Source organism: Apis cerana, linkage group LG9, assembly GCF_029169275.1.
Source record: "Apis cerana isolate GH-2021 linkage group LG9, AcerK_1.0, whole genome shotgun sequence".
Classification (NCBI taxonomy): domain Eukaryota; kingdom Metazoa; phylum Arthropoda; class Insecta; order Hymenoptera; family Apidae; genus Apis; species Apis cerana.
The window spans coordinates 8,066,295-8,087,231 of NC_083860.1; the positions used below are offsets into that span (position 1 = coordinate 8,066,295).

Consider the following 20,937-nt stretch of genomic DNA (forward strand, 5'->3'; position numbering starts at 1 on the left):
ATTAAGATTGGGACGGATTTAATCTTCTTTTTCTTTCTTTTTTTAAAGATTCCATCTTTGAAAAAGTTTTTGCCCCGAGCGGGTAAACTCTCTCCTTTGCTTCCATCAAAAATGTAGCGGTATCGCGCGAGTTTCGCATGTACGCGCGAATACAATTTAGTTCTATTAACAATTACGCAATTATTAGACCGCTGTAAAACTGTCCGTTGTGGTATCCGTTTCTTTTTCTTTTTTTTTTTTTCTTTTCTTCTTTTAAGCTACGTCGTAATATACATGGTATATTATAAATCGTTAAAGCCAGTCTCGTTCGAGATTTTAAGCCGTAAAAGCCTTGTTTCGTTTCGGGAAGGAACGAAGAACGAAGCTTTGCTCGATTAAGAGATTTAAACTATTAAACGATTCTTGTCCTCTTGCCTTCCGTCTGTTAAACGCACAGTTCGAGACGAATGATAATTTGATCCACGATGACACGTCACGCTCGTACATGTTTCAAACGTTCGGCACCGCTGACGATGTACGTAGTGGTCGTGTGCTACCTCGCTCCGTGGGTATCGCACGGAGTGTCCGGAGTGAAAAACATCACCTACGGGGTAGCGAGACACCTTAGATCTATTGGATTTCCCGAGGGCAGCGGCACAGGGGTGAAGTATAGAAACAAATCATTTATCTTTCACCGACTAATGCCGTTATCGATTACCGATACCCACGACGCCCACCACGACTCGATCTTTTTTATCGGAGAAACGCATAAGATATTGAACAAGTCGAAGGAGGAAATTGGAATAAATGATTCTTACGTTTATGCAGATATTCTTCGCCGTTGGAGTGCCCATTGATATTCCCGACAAATCGGTGCTATTTTCTCTGTATTTCGAAGCGAATTACGTGCTCCCAGGGGAGTGGAACTCCAATTATTATTGGGACGAGTCGAATCACGAAAAACGAAGTCTGGATCGAAGGCTGGCTTATGATATTCTTATTAGCAAATTGGAAAGGTGAAAACATTGAATATTAGAAATGAAGTTAGATTGAAATTGAATTAGATTAAATTAAGGAAGAAGAAATAACCTACGATATTTTCGTTCACAGTTTCGGTTATTCCGGGGAAAATTGTCTGCAAAAAATGATCTGCGAAGTTGCCAACTTTCCTCTAACTAATAATGGTGTGCTTGGCGAAGTCCTGCAAATTTTATTTACGTGAGTGTTAAAATATTTACGTTATATGTTAAGTGTAGTTTAAAAATATTTTTTTTTTTTTAATTTTCCGTTAAATTAATTTTAATGGCAAGTTTCGTGATAACTTTTTTCTCTTTCCTCGTCAATATATTTGATGACGGAATTAAAAATAATCTATAACGCGATATATTTTTATCGCAGGCCATCCTCTTCGCAAGATGAAAATCTTCCGAGCGAGATCACCGAGGCTGAGTACGCGAAAGATTGCAATAACCGCTATAAAAAATGCCCTCAAAGTCCATTAGCCTTGATAAGGTATCACGATCTCAACGATAATAGTTAAAAAAGCCACGGTTATTAAACGCAATCTTCATAATTCGGTACGGTTCGTGGCCTGTCGTCCGATAATGAGTCTCGTAAAAAAACAAGATTCTTACATCTCTAAGATAAATAATATTTATCAACATCGAACGATACATACCACTTTTTTTGTACAACAATATCGTAATATTTATTAAATCGAAAATACATGCGTCTTTCCTCTCGTTACGTATTCGCACGATTCGTTTTTCAATTTAAGGAACATTTCGACATTTCTTTAATAAAAGCTCCAACCGAATATTCGCGAGACATATACGAAGGCTGTTCATTAAAAAAAAAAAAGAGCGACGCAATTTATAATTCTTTCTTATATATGTATAAAAAATGAAGTGTTTAAATTATAATTGTGACAACGATGAGAGATTGAAAATGATCGAAGTAAAAATACTTAAGAACTATGGAAGAAGAATATTATCGAAACCGCTTCTTTTTGAAAAAAAAAAAAAAAATATGTAGATATACGCGAAGCACGTTGTTATATAAAGAAAAAAATAAAATTTCTTGAATATTATGTACAAAGATATATGTATGTGTGCGTACACAGCTTGTTTAAAGTAATTTCATCACGATGATATAAAATTAAACGACGTTCAACGTCTCGCAAAATTAATAATAAAAAAAAAATCCTGATAAATATTAATAAGTTCAATCACTCTATTTACAATATTTTTCATTGTAACAGTGTAAGGATCAATATCTTAGATTTGTAGACACAGAGTAATGCCAGCGAAACGAAAATTTAGCCAATATTTAGTTTTCTTCTAAATTGATTAAATGCATTCTATTGTGGATTATTGTAATTTCTAAAGCTAAAATTTTCGTTGTCAGATCGTAAATACCTGTGTCGATTGATTTAACTGGAACATAAACATAATTATCGAATCCACATTTTTAAAACTGCACCGGGCTTCTTTTACAATGCATTTCTTAAATAATTCTTAAATAATTTCTAATAAGTATTATTTTTAATTCTCTTCGAGTTTCTTCATCAAAATCGGCAAAGTTCGCTCTTCATCCCTCGTTTTTCTATGCTGAAGATAGTGAGACACATTTTCGTATACCACAAATGTGATCACGGTCGCTGGAGTCACCCTGGTCAGGTTCGCAGACAGACCCTTGTAAAATCCATTCCCACCTTCAAACCTGCAATTAACCACCAGCAATACTGTTTTGTTAACTGCTTCCTTTTTCCTTTTCATCATAATTGCGTGGCAATTTCTGGATTAAATAGCACGTTCTCATTCGCACTATGAACCGGCGTACGATTCTTGTCGTGATTTATCGATCAAAGCGTTTATTTTCTTTTAAATGCAAATCGTACGTCACGAAAATTGTAAACGATAATCGTAATAATTACGATACCGTTAATAAACGTTAACGCATACTTTTTTTCTCATTTTGAATTCAATCTCTGTTGAATCTCTCTATTCAACGATGATCCTTAATTATCATAGATTTTTCGACAAGTGTGAATTATCTTGATAAAAAAAATCTCATCCAATTAAACATGTGCGATTAAAAAAATGGATAAAGGTATTTCTTAAAATCAAGACAATTCCAATTCTACATGGTTTATTTCTTATTCAGATAATTTCACCTCGATGATATGTTGTAGGTGTACATACAACGTCATAAATTATACACGTAATACGTCCAAAAATCGTACCGCTGGTGGTTTAATAAATCCGTCTAATCGCAATTACATTCCACGATGATTCACATCCATTCAACACACATCTAAACACACAAGTAAACACAATGCTCTCTTACATATTGTACGTGCGTTATTAATAACTGTGGTCCCGCCACAGTAATTAATTCGTAGTGAAAGGGGAACAAAGAAGAGGCGATCAGCTGATCGTACGAGACAATCATCCGATTCGAAGAAAAATATTTAAATAATAATTGATAGAAAATCAGTGTACATCTCACGCGAGATCCCTAAATCGTTAATCGATAAATATTTTTCTTCCATCAAGCTCCATAAACTTTACGCACAATCATCAAGCTTTGCGCTTACTATTGCGGGAAAGAAAGAGCATCTAAATAATCCAGTAGCTAATTTATACTGTAAAACAATTAAGTTTCCATTAATGTTTATTAAGTCACTTATAGTTTTTAAGTAATAAGTCCCATTGTGGAAACATATATATATAAATAAATTGTATCTATTGTTTGAAAATTGCAATGACATTCAATTTTATTGCTATATCCTTAATTATACCGAGTACCAGACTCTACGGCGAACTTTGCAACATTCATCTATTGATTTCTCAAAATGAGGTAATTATTCATTGCATACAGAAATATAATATAGGTAACAATTAAATTGTAAATAATTATTACATTCCTACGCACATCTTCATTTCGATTATTTTTATTAGGGACTTGCAGCATTATTACGAATTGTAAATCACGCAAAATCCATTTTGTCTATTTCGCATAAAAAGAAATAAATTGCAACTATTGCGCGAATAGCAGTTGCAATTTTATATTTGTGTGTAATGTTTTGTATCTTTCGCCAGTTACAGTTATACAATACACTACAAATGTTTTAAAATAAAACCATTCTTAATTCAGTTACAAATAATATTAATTTATGATAAGTAAGACTATTAAAGTGTAATTTCATGTTTAAAAAAAAATATTAATACATGATAGATATATACTTGAGTGCCAGCCCAAAGAGATACATTGCTCTATTTTATATATATATATATTAAAAAAAAAAAAAAATTTAATTGTCCGTACGATACGAGCTTTGTTTTCTTTTTTCGCGCTTTATAAACGAAAATAAAATTATTCTGTATATGCAAAATATCGAATAAATAAAATATATGATCTTGATTCGTACAAATTATTGTATATTCCAAAAACAGAATCAATAATTGTTCGATATAAAATGATCTAAAATGATTTGTTAATTAACTAAATTTTCCTATCAATTTATTAAAGAGATCGATCATTATATAAAACAGTCGTCTAACAAATATCGTAATAAAAGATATATTAGAGACTGTTTCTATTTTCTTTAATAACAAATAAAAACATATTAGTGGATTGCTTGTTCTCAAAAATAAATTTAAATAAATTACACGTCTATCCTCGAATATCAAGGCATTTATCAAAAACTTTAATAAGATACTATTATTAAAAAAAAATAAAACTATTTCCAATAATATTATTTGCTATATAAATATCTTTCTTAAAAAAAAAAATCCAAAAAATATTCTCTAAATTAATAAACATTGCATCTGTTATAATTACTATTTCTTTTTTTAACTAATATTGTTGAAATATATTCGATTTGCGAAGAGAATGTTCAATATTAATTAATAATATTTTTGTAATTGATACTAATAAAAAATGAAAATATGAGTTTAAGAGTCGATCCAGACTATCCAGACTAAAAACTATTATTTTACTTTGTCGTTTGTATGAAAATATATAAATAATTTTTTAATACTGTTTCAAATGTATCTCCAACTAACGACAAAAAAAAAGAAATAAAAAATTTGAGTCACAACCCACATATGACTGTCTCGAATAAGAATCATCTTCTGGATACTTTCATCCATCTATAGATTACATCTAGGGCTGGAAAAAATTCAATACTAAAGCATAATGTTATCCGAAAAATTATAGAATATTTAAATAAAACTAATATGTTTGTGTGTTCTACTACATTAAAAAAAAATCTAAAATAAATGTAATCTAAAGAGTCAATGAGAATTTGTAGGCACGTTAGAAAATGTTTCATAAATTACGATAATTAAACAAATATTTGGTGTCACGTGTAAAAGATAGGGTGTCAAGCCCTTATAAAAACCCCTTATTCCTTCTGACCTCCATATTGATTGAATACAATGTATGCTGCCACTGTAGTTGTGATGATGGTCTTGAAGTCGTGCTCTAACAACTTGATACGGATAAGTCGAAGCGGCAGCAATTAATTTTGAAACTGCTGCAAAGAAAATATATTCCCATGTGCTCTGTAAATAAAAATATTTTTTCAGATTTTCCATCAAATAAAAAATTAATGCAATATACGTATATATAAAAATTTACAAATAATTATTGCATATTAAACTTACCAGCTTCGTATCAATCGGAACATTCAAATAATTGTTGTACCAATTCTTCAATTCTTCGTACACCATAAATTGAATAGCACCATGTGAGACGCCAAACATTCCAGGTACAAAACCCTATAAATATCCGAAAATATTTATAAAACCAATTAAATTAAAATTCGATATTCCATTATTTTTTTTACCGAAAAGAAATCCACTTACTCGATATAAGCCTCTAACTCCTTCGGTTCTATAAATCTTCTTAATTGCATCTATCATACCATTATATCTAAGTGTTTCCGGAAGATGCTTATCATCCATATATTGCAAACACAAACGTGTCTTTACTACCCATAATGGATTTGTCATAACTAAAGTAAGAATTCCAGCGTCCGCTGCTGCGAACATGTGCATCGAGGGTCCCAAAGGTTTTCTACTATTTCCCCCTTGGATCCATGTTTTAATGGTATTGTAACTAAACAAAGAAAATTTCCAAATGTTAACAACAGTTCAATTTTAAATCTGTTTATTGTTAAATAAAATTTATTAAGATTATTTAAGATCCTTACAAAAAAAAATAGCAACCCCATGCACCACCAGATCCTAGAACGTTCGGCGTTACACCTCTGTAAAGTCCTCTCACTCCTTCAGTCTTAACAATCTGCATAACCGCGCTTTTAAGACTCTTGTATTGTGGACCCACACGTGAGTGGCCATCGCTAACTATAAAAGAGAGAGGCAGCATGATGAATAAATCTTGTGTTTATTCGATCAAATGCAAAGTTGGGTAGACAGAAATTGATATTAAATTTTTTTTAAATGGTACCATTGTCCTGTTCATCAAATGTTCATCAAGTCTTTCTCACTCAACTTGATAATAATGAAAAGGGGCCAAAAGATAAGTCTAATTATGTATTTTTTCCTTAATCACGCGTCGACAGAAAGTTTATCTAGCAAGCTTGTTGCAACTTCAACCTCGTGACACCATTGATTTCCATTGAAAATCATATTTTATTTTTAATTGCATTGCAACATTCGCTAAACTATTTCAAATAAACATATGATAATTAAATAAATGTGATATGTTTAATTCGTGTAAAAAATGATTCTTCATTCATTTTCATACGTTATTATAAGATATTGTTACGATAAATTATATGTATATTTGTATACGTATTATATAGCCAATAGGAATGCAAACTTTTAAAGCTATTGATAATAGCTTTTTATTAACAAACATCAAGCAAACGTCAATATTTTATTATTAAAGTATTTTGCTCGTATAATATTCAATGCATTCTACAAAAAAAATCAATCAATCATTTATCATTCAGATTATATAATAACAAGCATTCATATCTCGATAGGAATTTTTATTAGAAATTAAATTAATTAAATGCCACGATTTTTACTACTTTTTGATATATATTATTAAATTTTTTTCGTAAATAAATATTCTTGTTGTAGATTAGTTTCAAAAATGCAAATTTATTAGAAAAATAAGTGACAAATTTTTTGACTTTCCTATTATAAAATTATAAAATTATTGTTACCATTATATTGTTATTATCATTAATGAATCGATATTTTTAATAATAAATATAAAAATATACATAAACTTATGAAAAAAGACGATTTCTATTAAAAGTTTCGATACTTAATAAATTAAGAATTTTTCTATAAATTTCTCATAAATTTTTTCAGATTTTTTAAAAACTTTATACCATAAATACAACATAATGAACATAAATGACTCATTTTTACAAATGTGAAATGATCAAATATGAAAATTATTGCATGATATAAATAGATTGAAATTATTAAAAATTTTTTTTTATAAATAAGAAATATAAATTATAAACAATAGAATTGTTGAATTATACCATGAAAATAATTTCAGACAAAATAATTATATAGTAGTGTACTTATCGTAAATCAATTTGAATAAATTTACTGCACGAGTCAAAATTTTAATCGCAAAATGTAATCGTTTGAACTCACGTGTTTCTGATGCAATCCGCAGAATTTCTTACTGTTTGGTATATAGCCAACGAATTTTACGACGAAAATACAGCAAAGAACAAGCTTCTTGATGACACCATCATCATCGGTTTTTTTAATAATGATATAAGAAACTAATAAATAGGCTTTGTTTCTAAATTCAATTTTAATGATTTCTCATATAATTAAACTATTTTTGAGATAAAAAATATATTTCAAAATATATTCATAATATATATATATATATATTCATAATTACAAATTAATTGATGACAAAATAAATATTAATAGACAATATGTAATAAATATTATCTTTAGATCGAGTTCATTAGAATGCATTAATGTACAAAGAAAAAGAACAATACGAAACCCCAGACACTGTGGTATCAAATTGTATTGAATAACATTAGCGATAACCTGGTCAATTCTGAGTAATCTTTAAGTAATTTGAGTATTGCATTTACATTTACTTAGAATAAAGTACTTAGAATTGAACCATAATTTTTAATATCAAATAATAGAAAAAAATTTCCTTAAAAATTTTCGATTTTCTTTTATTTATTTGTAAAAAAAAAATAAAAATCAAAAATAAATTTTTTGATCAAAAGAAATGTTAATAAAATAAGATGAGAATGATATACATAAGAAATGTTCTATTTAGTAACATAACCACAGGAATGCTACTTTCCACTTCTAAATGTGATCGAAAGTTGATCATAACTTTCCATTTCGTTTCGAAACATAATGAAATAATTTGCTTATTTCAAGATTGTTTTATATTTTAAATTTCATTTAAAAATATTATATAAATTATTATTTTTATTTACATTTTATATTCTTAATTAATATTCAATAATTATTCAATAATTTCAATAGAAATTATTGTCATTCTTGAAAATTTGTCTATTTGAATTTTTAAAAAACTATAACCTATTAATGAAAAAACGTCTTAAGGAAGCCTTATATGATAAAATTAAAAGCATGTAAATAAAATTAAATATAGATATAAATAGTGTAAATCCATCCAATTTGTCATCAATTGAAAGATAAAATATAAAATTTTACTTAAAAGCAAATGACAAAAATCAATACCGAAATATTATTTTCTGATGCATTGAGTGTACAATTTACATATTTACAATATATCACAATGAAGGTACACATAGTGACTAGTCATCATATCCCTAAGCCGGTCAAAAATATCTCTCGATATTTCTCGATAATGCCACGTGCTTTTATATGCTCGACCTTGTCGGTCGAAATAATAGGAGCATCGACCGAAAACAATATTATTTTTTCGGTTTTACTTCAGCTAACTACATATTTTATTACGATCGTGATATGTTAACAAATATATATACGTTATTAAATACATTATATTATTATATTATATATTAATTAATGTAAATTATACATGTTATTTTAAAAAACTTATATGATATATAAACAAGGATAAATTATTTAAATTTAATTATTTCTTCAATGTTCAACCTGACATCTAGATTTTCATTCAATTTTCCCAACGAAAAGTTAAAAATGAAACAGAACTATTACAACAAATGGCGTACGTCATTTGTTTCGAAAATGATATCAATATTATTAGTTCAAAGTTTCTTCTATTGTTGATTCTCTATAAAAACTATCAAAATATTCGTATTCCATACATTATTTATGAGTAGAAAATTCTTATACATGAGTCATAGATAAAAATCAAAGACACAAGAAATATTTTCTAAGTCTAGAGAGATTAAATATAGAACGTAGTACGTGTACCACGTGTACTTTATATATCGAATAGATCGAACTTGTACCGGCCATTTGCATCTAGAACCGTTATGTCGTCAGCGATGACACACTCGAATCGCTTACCTGCGAATCTAGTCTTGATCAAGTCCAACGGATGCAGCATCAAGGTGGAAACCACGCCACCAGATATACCAGCGATGAAATGTTCGTATTTAAAGTGGCTCAGCACGGGCAAAACACGAGCGGTTCCCGGTGAACCACTAGACTTCATTGCCGACATTTTTCCCGTGTTAAGCTGCTCGTTCTTCGTTATCGATCCGTCAGCGGAAAATCCAGTCGCATCCTTCACAGCGCTAGCAATATTCGCCTCCACTCTGCGGCATATCTCTTGATCCGGGGCAGGCAGTGTTGTTGCGTTTACGGTAGCGCGAGGCACGGCTGAATTCGCCTCTACGATTTGATGCTTTCCTCCGTCTCGCTTGCTCTTTTTAACCGATTACGCAACGCAACAAAACGTCACACGCACCGAACACCACCATACTAAGTACTCAACTGCCCGCGTCAAGCGTTCTGCGCATCGCTTCTTTTAACTCGACTGCGAGTGCCATCTTTTAAGAAAAGAGAGAGCAGCGCACTCTATCGCGCGAAATTCGATTCGAATTATATACACATCTATTTTCTGGCGCCTTTTTACTTTCAATTGTTTATTTTAATTAATATTTTTCAACATATTATAAAAAAATATTACAGAAAATAAATGTAATTTAACTTTTAATAAATAACTTTTAATAAATAATATAATACAACAAAAAATTAGCGAAATTGGACATAATAACATACTCTTTTTATCATAAAATAGAAGAATATTTGTAAATATTTTTTATTAATTATATTTAAGAATTATAAAAAATTTAAGAACTATAAAAAAATAAAAATATAGTTTAACACAATAAAATATAAATAAACGAACAATTAATCTATATCCACTTATTTATAAATTTAATTTTTATATTATCACATTTATATTATATTAATTATGTTTCATAATAAATTATAAATTATATTCTAAATGAAATTGTAAGTAATGATTGATCAATTTTGAGATAAAAATATGTTAAATATGTTAAATGTATATTATATTATATTATAATTTATTATATTATATAACATGAAAATGCATTTTATATAAACAGACAGAAAAATAAATATTGTAATAAATATTTATTAATTATAAGTTTAAAACTATGTATACAATATTATGTTACAAATTATTATAGACAATAAAATTTTATCACTAAAAAAAATATCACAACTGTATAAAAAATATGATAAAAGTTACTAACAATCTCGATATATTTTGCAGTATATATAGTGCTAACAATTAGCACTATTCCCTTAGATAATTCTCAAGTTCAGATATGTGAGTACGTGTCATATTAGCCTCACTTAAAATATCGTGATCGCTAATCGTGAAGCAGAATAATCACATACTAAAAAAAGAAAAAAAAGAATTATAATGTGGAATTACGAATGGACTTCTTCATATTCCAAAAAAAAATCCTACAGATATTTTTTGGTAAGTGTGAATTAATATTCGTTCAATGATATTTGATTATTTAGAGTATTCGAGTTGTAAGATCAAAAATAAAATTCAAAGAAAAATTCATTGTATATTAAATATCATGTATTAATTCTTATTTCATTTGTTCATCGTTTACTCACTCATTCGGATTTTTATTTGAATATCTTGCATACACTTCGTGTTTTATTTTTTATATATCAATACGAATGTCATATCTTTTATTTGACATTCAATTAATTCTGATTCAATCAAGTTTCAAAGCCATCGTTATCATATCGTTATATTCGTTTCTGTGAATAACTTTGCTGCCAGTTGCTGGAGAAGATGATGGTGGTCTACCTCCATAAGCCAAATCTTCTAAACGTACTCCTAAAGCTAATGCTATTCTGTCTCTCACATACAAATACGGGCCTTGATTTTTATGTTCTTCTTGTAACCACATAAGCTAAACGCACGAGACATTTGGTTTAACATTGATTTAAGAAGTTAAATTTATTTAAAAGATTAATTTACTTTAGCATTTGGATATTTTTTCATTTCTTCAGCTAATAAATGATACGGAAATGGACAAAGTTGTTCGATGCGAATAATCGCTATTTTATCTTCCAATTGTTTCCCCTGACGTTCGGTCACCAAATCATAAAATACTCTTCCACTACACATTAGCACTTTTTGTATATTTCCTGGTTTGACAAATGGATCAGAGAGAATAGGTTTAAATGAAGTGCCAGACTCCATATCAGCGAAAGGCGAAAGAGCCATAGGATGACGAAGCAGAGATTTGGGCGTCATTACACACTGGTTGAAACAAATAATTATATTTGGTTTTACGTTTAACAATAAAAATAATGAAAGTAGATATAATAAAATATTCACTAACTAATGGTTTCCGAAAAGGCATATGGATTTGACGACGAAGGACATGAAAGAAATTTGCAGGTGTCGTTAAATTGCAAATAATCCAGTTTATTTCGAACAATTGCCGTGTCATAATTTGATCTATAGTTTCTCCTGGTTCGGCCGTTGGAAGATAGGAGAAATCGTCGTCACAAAGCTCGAGATACCGTTCAATTTTTGCAGAAGAATGTTCAGGTCCTTGTCCTTCTAATCCATGGGGCAAAAGAAGAACTAATCCTACCTGTCTACCCCATTTCGTTTGTCCGGAAGACAAAATAGTATCTAAAGTGACCTGAACATATATCATTTTTATTATTAATATTTTTAAGAATTGTTATTTCATTGTCATAATTCATTGTCAAGATTAGCTGTCATAAATAATTTTAATATTTGTAAATTTTAATGTCTATATTATTTTATAATATTAATAATTAATAACTTTGTAATAATTTATAATACAGAAATATCAAATCAAATCTATATTATATATCAAATAATGTGCAATATATGATAACATTCTTGATTACATGAGACACAATATGATTTTTAATTAATTTTTGAAAAGATTCACCTGACAAGTATTCGCAAAATCACCGAACTGGGCTTCCCAAATTGTTAATGTGTTATGATTATATGTCGAATAACCCAACTCGAATCCTATATTTAAAATCGATTACAGTTTATCGACAATTTTCTTTTTTTTTTCAATTCAATTGTCTAAAAGACTCACCGCAAACGCCATATTCCGATAATGAAGAATTCGTGACAGTATACATTGCTTGTCCCGGAAATATATCATGCAAAATATTTTTATACGTCTTATCTCTACTCTGATCGTGAATAACATGTGTGCGATGAGAAAAGGTGCCTCGCTCAACATCTTCACCAGACAATCTCACGGGGCAACCTTCTTTTAATAAACTACTAAATGCTAAGCATTCACCCATAGCCCAGTCTGCCTGACGAGATTTACTCAATTGCGCTCTTTTTTCCATTACTCTTAATACCTACATTAAGTAAATTAAACATTTTTAAGGTTTTAAAAAATGAATGAAATTATTTCATCATTCTAAAGAATATTATATAAGTTATATAACTTTATCTTCGTCAAGCATTTTTTAAATACGCTCTGATATTGAATTGTTGACATTATCAGTATTGATATTCAATGATAAAAATGAAAAATTATAGTTTAATACCTGAGTATGGGATTCGATGTCATTAGGCGGAGTTGATATCGCTTTACAAATTGTTTTTATAATTTCTATGTCGATACCAGTCGTTGGAATTTTATTTTTAGGACTTTGAGTAGCAAAAAAATCGGTCCAAGGTACATCATGCCAGTCACCTAATTGCATCGAATCTATAGTTTTTGCCTTTTCGAATTCTGTTTCGCAATAGTTCCAATATTTTTCAATTTCCTATTATATATATTATGATTAGAAATTTATCAAAATATGAAACAATAATTATAATTGTATCTACTTCTTTAGCAAATGCTTCAGTAATCACTCCTTCTTTGAACAATTTATCGCTATAAATATTAAGCACATTCGGATGTTGCTTAATACGTTTATACATCAAAGGTTGCGTGAGCATAGGCTCATCTAATTCATTGTGCCCGAATCTTCGATATCCTACGATGTCTACAACAACATCGTTGTGAAATTCGGCTCTATATTATTAATTTGTATATAGTTAAATTATATTTTTCATTCTAGTGCGAAAACGGTATACGTTGCATACCTGTATTCACTGGCAACTTTACTACAATAGGTCACTAAATCAGGATCATCACCATGTATATGAAATATCGGGGCGTTTACAACACGTGCTACATCTGTGCAATGCGCACTTGATCGAGAATATCTAGGATCCGTAGTGAAACCAATCTATAAATTCATTAATACTGTTAAAACAATTAATCGAGTATAGAAAAAATTTCATTTATGAAAAAAATTTAAAAGTGAATAAAAGTAACAAATGAATATCATTACTTGGTTGTTGATTACAATGTGAATAACGCCACCTGTCGTGTAATTCGGCAAATTAGTCAAATGCATCGTTTCGTAAACAATACCTTGACCCGAGAAAGCAGCGTCACCATGAACCAAAAAAGCCACCGATTTTTTGCCATCTGGTATAAATGAATTTTTAATTATAAAAATATTTTGATCAACGAATTTTATATACATACATTCGGCATCATTCTTTTCTACTTGTTCGGCTCGAACGCGACCAACTACGACAGGATCTATCGCCTCCAAATGAGACGGATTAGCCATCATAGCAACACGAATCTTTTTCTTACTTCTGTTAGAAATTTCAGCTAAATAATTTTATAATTTCATCAACTACGTAATTTATCCATATAATCATATAATCACCTTTCTAACATTCTTTCTGCATGTGTTCCTAAATGGTACTTCACATCACCAGAACCAAAACCTTCTAAAGCAATCGAATGAAATTGTGTAAGAAGTTGATGTAACGGTTTCATGCAAACGTTGATCAATGTGTTTAATCGACCTCGATGAGCCATTCCTATCACAACACTTTCAACTCCTAAAACATCATTTATTTTATATTTTTTACATAATAAGAATCATAATAATTTTTCCTTACCATGTTCCGCCGATGTTTCCAAGCACTGATTCATTGATGGTATAAAAGATTCGCAACCTTCCAAACCAAATCTTTTTTCAGTGGGAAATTTTCTTGCTAAAAATCCTTCGAATGTTACTGCCTTCATAATATTCATCCAAATAAATTTCCTATGATCCGCTGGAAGATCCCAAGCACCAGGCATTTCAAACTTATCTCTTAACCAATCTAACTAGAAATAATTTGACGAAATTAATTCAATGTAATATTATTTTTATCTTAACGACATCTCCAATATAGATAACATATTTTCTCAAACTAAAAATATCTACCATAACAAGATCATGAATGTAGGTATATTCAAGACCTAAGTGTCCGCAATAAACTTGGTTCAATCTAATTAGAATATCACGCAAAGGAAGACTTCGTTTAGGGCCACCAATTACAGTAAATGGTGCAAGAGGAAATTCTCTATTCATATCAGCTTCGGTCATTCCCTTCAAATATTGTCGCACCACGATCGCAGGTGGTAAATTAGGAGTGCCTTGAAGCTTACGCGATTCTGGATTTTGTATGCCCAATGGATCAGTATCGGCAATCAAATGACCACGTGCCTGAAACCGATATGGAATATAAATAGACCAATTACAATGGTCTATTCGAATGGATTTATTAATGTAAGCTTAGAGCCTGATTGACGGATACTTGATAAGCTCGAATCGTGGCATTGATATCGAAAGCTCCAATTATACCTTGCATATCACCATTTGACTTCGATCTTGCACTTTGTTGAGGAAATTTTTCTGTTGTTTTACAAGTAAAGTATATTTTTCTAGATATATATTTTTCCTTTAAATAAAAGTATTAAAAATTTAAAAGAAAATTCATACCTGACTGTGAACCAGATGGTGATCCGTGGATAGAGGATGAAGAAGTCGATTTTGACGATGATTTGTGGGAAGCCTGCGATTCTTTATCTTTCTCGTCAATTAATTTAAAATACCTATCCCAGGAAGCACTCACGGAACTTGGATCCTTCTTCCATGATTGATACATATATTCCAAATACTGAATATTGTCCATGTTCAACACATGATCGAATCTATCGATTTTACCTTTTTGATTGTCGTGCTTGAAACGCACGACATAGTTTTGTGGATAGAATGTTGTGAAGGAAAGACGTTTGAGTAGTATTTTCTTATTGAGGCAATTGAACTTTCGCGGTATATGTATAACGAAAGGCCGTATGCAATAATAAGATTGTCTATTAGCATACATATCTCCATTTGTTATTATTCACCGTAAAAGTACCAGGTATATTCACTATTATTCTTGAAATTTCAAATTTAATAAGCCAAACTTGCTAAACTGCAAATGTACTGGGAATCATCGTGACACTTGACTATTTCAAAGGTTGTGATATCAATCAGTTTCTAATATTTTTTAATTTCTTTCATGAAGTTGTTCATTGAAGTTCTTTCATATCAATTTTCGATATTGAAATTTTATATTTTACTTTTATCAAAATAATTTAAAATAAAATAAAATAAATATATAAAATTAGTTGTCGAAATTATCATCCTTGAATGAAGATGATAAGTAGAAATAATAAATGACAATCTTATTATTTAAATTTTTTAATTAGATTAATTTTCTATAACGATTGTACGAGAAATAATAATTGAAACAACTGAATCGATTGATATAAATGCAACTTCTCACGTTTCTTGCGATATAGTTAAGCATCAAAGTTCTTGTTGATATTTTTGTGCAAAAATGTTTAAAATAAAGTTCAGTGATTCGGAATTACAAGATTTGAAATATTACAAGAATTAATAAGATGTGATGACATGATGCAACATGTTACACAACCCTATGATGATTTAATTAACATACCCTATATAGATATTCAAATGGATATACAATCGTTTGGTGTTAGATTATGGCAATTTATTCGCAAAAACTGGTTCAAATCGCGAAAACTATTACGTGTACCAGCTTTCTTGAAAACTGAATATTCCACTTCCCATGTGATATTATTTGTACAAGCAAGTTTACAAATTGAGCAACAGATTTTATATATATTATAATCTTACATATATCTGTTTTCTAATTAGAATATTTGTATAGGATACGCCACCATTAATCGTTGATCACAGGGTAATACACATCAATCCTGATAGCAAGCCGGAGCAAACAATTTTTCCAGATAATCATATTGTCTCCAAAAAAGTAAGTGTTTTTTTTAATATGTATTTTAAATTAAAATTTAATTCATCGCGATTTGTTATAATTTGAATATAATTTGGTTGGTCATTTCATTTTCAGTATACAATGTGGAATTTTATACCAAAAAATCTTTTTGAACAATTTAGACAACTAGCAAATTTTTATTTTCTTACAATGGCGATAACATCTGTATCAATAAAGTCTCCGATCTCTCCTATAACGAGCATCCTTCCCCTAACTATTGTCATAGTAGTAACTGCGTGCAAGCAAGGCTTCGAGGATTATAATCGTTACGTTAATGATAAACGAGAGAATCGGACATTCGTCACTGTCATACGCAATAAATGTGTACAAGTAAGTGCAATTATATAATTACATTTAAAATTAACTAATTTTAATCAACGAAAACATTTTTTCTAATATATTTCTTTTCTTTAGTTTTTTCGATGTTTATGTTTAACATTTATGATTTATAATGCAAAGCGTGTTCTAATTATATAATTATTACCATTAATAAATTAACAAAGACGTTAGTGATATATATACATATTTATATTTCAAATTTATTTTCTGCGCTATCGTTGTTAAAAAAAGTATTATAATTTTTACTTTTCTAGGAAATAATATAATTATATAAAAATGAGAGACAAAGAAGATAAAAATCAATTATATTGTCAGCTTCGATCGAAATGCATCAAAATATTCATCATATTCTATATTTTCAGAACATTTACCGTGAAAATATAGTAGTCGGTGACTTAGTGAAGATATATCGCGAGGAAGATATCCCTTGCGATCTTTTGCTTCTCTATAGCACAGAAGATTCGGAATGCTGTTACATTACCACGTCAAATCTTGATGGTGAAACCAATTTAAAGGTAATTCTTTTTTAATCGAATCAAATAATAACTCTGATTAATTCAATAATAAAATTTTGAATTCGCTGTATTAATAATAGATATTGAATTATTATTCATAGACTGTGGCGATTCCAAAAGTACTCTCAAATATGTCGATGCAACAAATAATATCCTTAAACGCCATTGTCACTTGTCAACATCCTTCATCCAATCTTTATTCTTTCCATGGTAAAATGGAAATCAAAGATGAAAACAATGAAACGATCAGAAGTGGATATCTAATGATCAATAATTTACTGCTTCGTGGATCTAGATTGAAAGACACGGATTATATTATCGGTTGTGCGATTTATACTGGTCACGATACAAAATTGTCTCTCAATTCAAAGATAACAAGTAAAAAAATGTCAACGTCTGAAAAGTAAATAATCTCGAGTATAATATTTTCATATAAAGTGAAAATTAGAAAAAAATAAGAAAATGGGGTAAAGCTGGATCTCTAATATTTTTTATGCCAAAGTAAAATTAAAGAACAAATAAAATTTTAAACATTAATAGAAATTTTGAATATTAAATGATGACAATTATAAAAAAAATTATCTTTTCTTTATAATTATTTAATTTTCATAAGATGAAAAAATAATTTCTTAAAGATGATATAAGTATTTATATTTTAATAATCCAAAGAAGATATTTATTATTTATATTTTTTTAACATTAGGTAATAAATTGCAATATCTTAAAAATAGTTTATAAAGTGCAATACTGTATTTATTTATTTTAATAGATTTTTTAAAATAAGAACGATATATCAATTTTTCAATTTTTAAAATTAAAGAAAAAACTAACGTATAATATAATCTGTAGTTTAGTATGATGTATGGAAATCATCTGAATCTAATATCTTGCCTTATTATGTATAATTCCATATTATTATTTTTATCTTATTATTAAAGAAACACTAATACTCTATTACATTTTTTTTATAGATACATGAATTCAATCGTAATTTATTATTTACAGATCCAATAATAAATATATCGTATGTTTTCTCATCATATTACTATTTGAAGTAATAGAATCTTGTACAATGAAAGCCGTACTAGAGGAATCATGGTCAGAGTCATGGTCATCATACCTAAACGATATTCAATCCTTTACTTTTTCCTCATTGGTTACGGATTTTTTAAGTTTCCTTATCCTTTACAATTATATCGTGCCGATATCATTATACGTTAGCATAGGTAAAAACTATTTTTACTATTTTTCTTAACTACTTTGTTTTATATTTAGCTATCATAACTAGAAATTATTAAGATTAAAAATATAAAAATTAAGGTTAATATCAGGATAAAAATCAATATTATCGATTAACTGAAATACAGCTGACGAGGTTCGGTTAATTAATTGTTTTTTTTATAGAATTACAAAAATTCTTCGGTTCGTTTTTCTTCAGCTGGGACATTGACATGTATGACGAAGACACGGATCAACCAGCATTAATTCACACGTTGAATCTAAACGAGGAACTTGGCCAAATTGAATATTTGTTTGCAGATAAAACTGGTACACTCACCGAAAATATGATGGTATTTAGGCGTTGTTCGATCAATGGAAAAATGTATATGGAAAAAGATTGCGATGGCAAATTGTATCTGTTACCTCCTAGTGGAGATGAAAATCAGGCAGTTGTATTAAATACCTGGGAGGTAGGATTGCATTTTTAATTAAATGCAACCATGAGTATTTTTAAGATTCGATATAATTTTCGATTAAATTCCAGCCAGAACATTGGCATTTTATGATAAGCATCGCTCTATGCCATACAGTTCAAATTTCACCCCTGAGTCAAAAAGCCAGTGTCATCTTGAAACGTAAAGAATTTCGCAAAAGTTTCAAGCAAAAGAAAATCCTTCATGTAGATAGTTCTCTTTTGATGCATCCGGACTTACCAGAATATCAGGTAAAAAATAGCTGTATTTTATGGATATAAATCTTTATATTAATTTCATTATATAATTTTATCTCTAATGATCCGTTGATAAGTAAAAATTGAAAATGAATTTATGTTAAAATAACATAACGAAGAAAAAAAGCTGACGAAAGCTGAAAATGTTAATATTTTATTTAAATTAGTAATAATTAATTTAATTATGAATAGAATATTTAAAAATATCTGATTACTATGGCGATAGGCAACGTCGGCAGACGAAAAAGCTTTGGTTGAAGCTTGTGCCAGATGCGGAGTCGTTTTTGAATCAAGAAAAAACGATACAATAGAATTAAAAATCCAGAATAAAATTTTGACTTATAAAGTGCTTGAAATTCTAGAATTTACTTCCGGTTAGTATTCAAAGATTCATCGAACTCTTAAGAATTGTAGATTATAAAAATTATGATGAATTTTTCATCGGTAGAACGTAAGAGAATGTCGGTATTGGTAAAAGACTCAGCTGGAGATTATTGGTTATACAGCAAGGGAGCAGATAGCACTATGTTGCCAATTATAATCGAAGGAAAAATCAATGAAGTTATTACGCACGTGACTGATTTTTCTATGGTTGAACGAATAGTCTTTCATAAATTCAATTATTATTTTCCTTTTATATTTTCATTAAAAGAATACTGTTTTCTTTAGAGAGGTTTTCGAACTCTGGTTATTGGATATAAAAAGATAAACGAAAAGAAATATAATAAATTTTCGAATGAACTAGAAAAAGCTAGACAAATAATTGGTATAGAACGATCAAAATATGTAGAACAAATTTATAATGCAATAGAAAGAGATCTCACTTTACTAGGTGCGACTGCTATTGAAGACCGTCTTCAAGAAGGAGTATCAGAAACTTTGGAATCCTTGCAAGTAGCTGGAATTAAAGTCAGTAATATTAATATTATTGATTACAAAAAGATATTTTAAAAAAAATTTCTAAATTAAATCTTCGTATATGATTTTTTTTTTTTCATTCAGGTATGGATATTAACTGGTGATAAAGCGGAAACCGCAGAAAATATAGCATATCTCTGTGGTCAATTTAAGAATGGTATCGAGGTTCTTAAATTGTTAGAAATAAGAGAAAAAGAAACTTGTCTTCACGAACTTACAGATTATGAGTAGATATACAATAATTTTTCATAAAACTACTCAATCTTTCGTTCATATTTTTATTTATTTTTTTTTATACAATTTTAGAAGAAGATTGAAACTCGAACCTTCTAAACAATTTGGATTACTAATCGATGGACAAAGTCTTGAAGTTGCAATAAAAAATTATGCAGATGAATTCAGATCAATCGCAATGGTTTGCGATGCAGTCGTTTGTTGTAGACTATCTCCGTTACAAAAAAGTGAAGTAAGTTTCTTATGAAAAAAAGTACATATAAATAC

General features: G+C 29.2%; 4 protein-coding genes across 14 annotated transcripts in view; 2 read left to right on the plus strand and 2 right to left on the minus strand.

The window, feature by feature from the left end:
• On the plus strand, nt 1-4,202 carry LOC107992670 (uncharacterized). Its single transcript, XM_017048693.3, has 4 exons — nt 1-641; nt 808-995; nt 1,090-1,197; nt 1,378-4,202. The coding sequence occupies exons 1-4, from the start codon at nt 465-467 to the stop codon at nt 1,517-1,519; spliced, it is 615 nt and encodes a 204-aa protein (XP_016904182.1). The 5' UTR covers nt 1-464; the 3' UTR covers nt 1,520-4,202.
• Nucleotides 2,194-10,676, minus strand: LOC107992661 (solute carrier family 25 member 32). Its single transcript, XM_017048681.3, has 6 exons — nt 9,501-10,676; nt 6,200-6,353; nt 5,853-6,105; nt 5,652-5,765; nt 5,404-5,549; nt 2,194-2,700 (listed from the first exon to the last, which is right to left on the minus strand). Exons 1-6 carry the CDS (start codon nt 9,655-9,657, stop codon nt 2,523-2,525), a joined length of 1,002 nt encoding a protein of 333 aa, XP_016904170.1. The 5' UTR covers nt 9,658-10,676; the 3' UTR covers nt 2,194-2,522.
• LOC108003533 (2-oxoglutarate dehydrogenase, mitochondrial-like) lies at nt 10,580-16,596 on the minus strand. 6 transcript variants are annotated; one of them, XR_009831142.1, is made up of 15 exons: nt 15,351-16,596; nt 15,166-15,263; nt 14,793-15,074; nt 14,482-14,692; nt 14,244-14,421; nt 14,054-14,169; nt 13,854-13,993; nt 13,603-13,748; nt 13,342-13,531; nt 13,056-13,277; nt 12,587-12,863; nt 12,428-12,513; nt 11,840-12,148; nt 11,100-11,757; nt 10,580-10,867 (listed from the first exon to the last, which is right to left on the minus strand). XR_009831142.1 is itself a non-coding variant. In XM_062079395.1 (15 exons), the coding sequence occupies exons 1-15, from the start codon at nt 15,736-15,738 to the stop codon at nt 11,204-11,206; spliced, it is 3,153 nt and encodes a 1,050-aa protein (XP_061935379.1). In that variant the 5' UTR covers nt 15,739-16,577; the 3' UTR covers nt 10,580-11,203. The 6 variants fall into 6 exon arrangements, 4 of the variants coding, with proteins under 4 accessions (XP_061935379.1, XP_061935377.1, XP_061935375.1 ...); XM_062079395.1 differs by having other exon boundaries at nt 10,580-11,404; nt 11,473-11,757; nt 15,166-15,292; nt 15,356-16,577; XR_009831141.1 differs by having other exon boundaries at nt 13,854-14,169; nt 15,351-16,575.
• The window catches only part of LOC108003506 (phospholipid-transporting ATPase IF-like), a 13,705-nt gene continuing 3,580 nt past the window's right edge, over nt 10,813-20,937 (plus strand). For 5 of the 6 annotated variants that reach the window (XM_062079385.1, XM_062079388.1, XM_062079387.1 and 2 more), the window contains exons 1-13: nt 10,813-10,953; nt 16,591-16,692; nt 16,789-17,043; nt 17,415-17,567; nt 17,669-17,970; nt 18,573-18,793; nt 18,972-19,258; nt 19,333-19,512; nt 19,745-19,892; nt 19,967-20,109; nt 20,188-20,427; nt 20,521-20,663; nt 20,743-20,902. In XM_062079385.1, coding sequence (XP_061935369.1) covers nt 10,894-10,953; nt 16,591-16,692; nt 16,789-17,043; nt 17,415-17,567; nt 17,669-17,970; nt 18,573-18,793; nt 18,972-19,258; nt 19,333-19,512; nt 19,745-19,892; nt 19,967-20,109; nt 20,188-20,427; nt 20,521-20,663; nt 20,743-20,902 — 2,394 coding nt within the window. In that variant the 5' untranslated portion in view covers nt 10,813-10,893. The remainder of the gene's footprint in view (nt 10,954-16,590; nt 16,693-16,788; nt 17,044-17,414; nt 17,568-17,668; nt 17,971-18,572; nt 18,794-18,971; nt 19,259-19,332; nt 19,513-19,744; nt 19,893-19,966; nt 20,110-20,187; nt 20,428-20,520; nt 20,664-20,742; nt 20,903-20,937) is intronic. The other variant, XM_062079389.1, reaches the window with a different exon arrangement.

Bases quoted from the DNA above. Each gene is read 5' to 3' on its own strand.
- LOC108003533 (XM_062079395.1), bottom strand. From the start codon at position 15,738: ATGTATGCTAATAGACAATCTTATTATTGCATACGGCCTTTCGTTATA. The intron at 15,075-15,165 runs GTATCCGTCAAT...TATCGGTTTCAG, and splicing joins CCACGATTCGAGCTTATCAA to GCACGTGGTCATTTGATTGC. The intron at 13,278-13,341 runs GTAGATACAATT...TATATATAATAG, and splicing joins CTGAAGCATTTGCTAAAGAA to GAAATTGAAAAATATTGGAA.
- LOC107992670 (XM_017048693.3), top strand. From the start codon at position 465: ATGACACGTCACGCTCGTACATGTTTCAAACGTTCGGCACCGCTGACG. The intron at 642-807 runs GTGAAGTATAGA...ACGTTTATGCAG, and splicing joins CCGAGGGCAGCGGCACAGGG to ATATTCTTCGCCGTTGGAGT. The intron at 996-1,089 runs GTGAAAACATTG...TTTCGTTCACAG, and splicing joins CTTATTAGCAAATTGGAAAG to TTTCGGTTATTCCGGGGAAA.
- LOC107992661 (XM_017048681.3), bottom strand. From the start codon at position 9,657: ATGTCGGCAATGAAGTCTAGTGGTTCACCGGGAACCGCTCGTGTTTTG. The intron at 6,354-9,500 runs GTAAGCGATTCG...TCTCTTTTATAG, and splicing joins GATCAAGACTAGATTCGCAG to TTAGCGATGGCCACTCACGT. The intron at 5,766-5,852 runs GTAAGTGGATTT...GGATATTTATAG, and splicing joins GAGTTAGAGGCTTATATCGA to GGTTTTGTACCTGGAATGTT.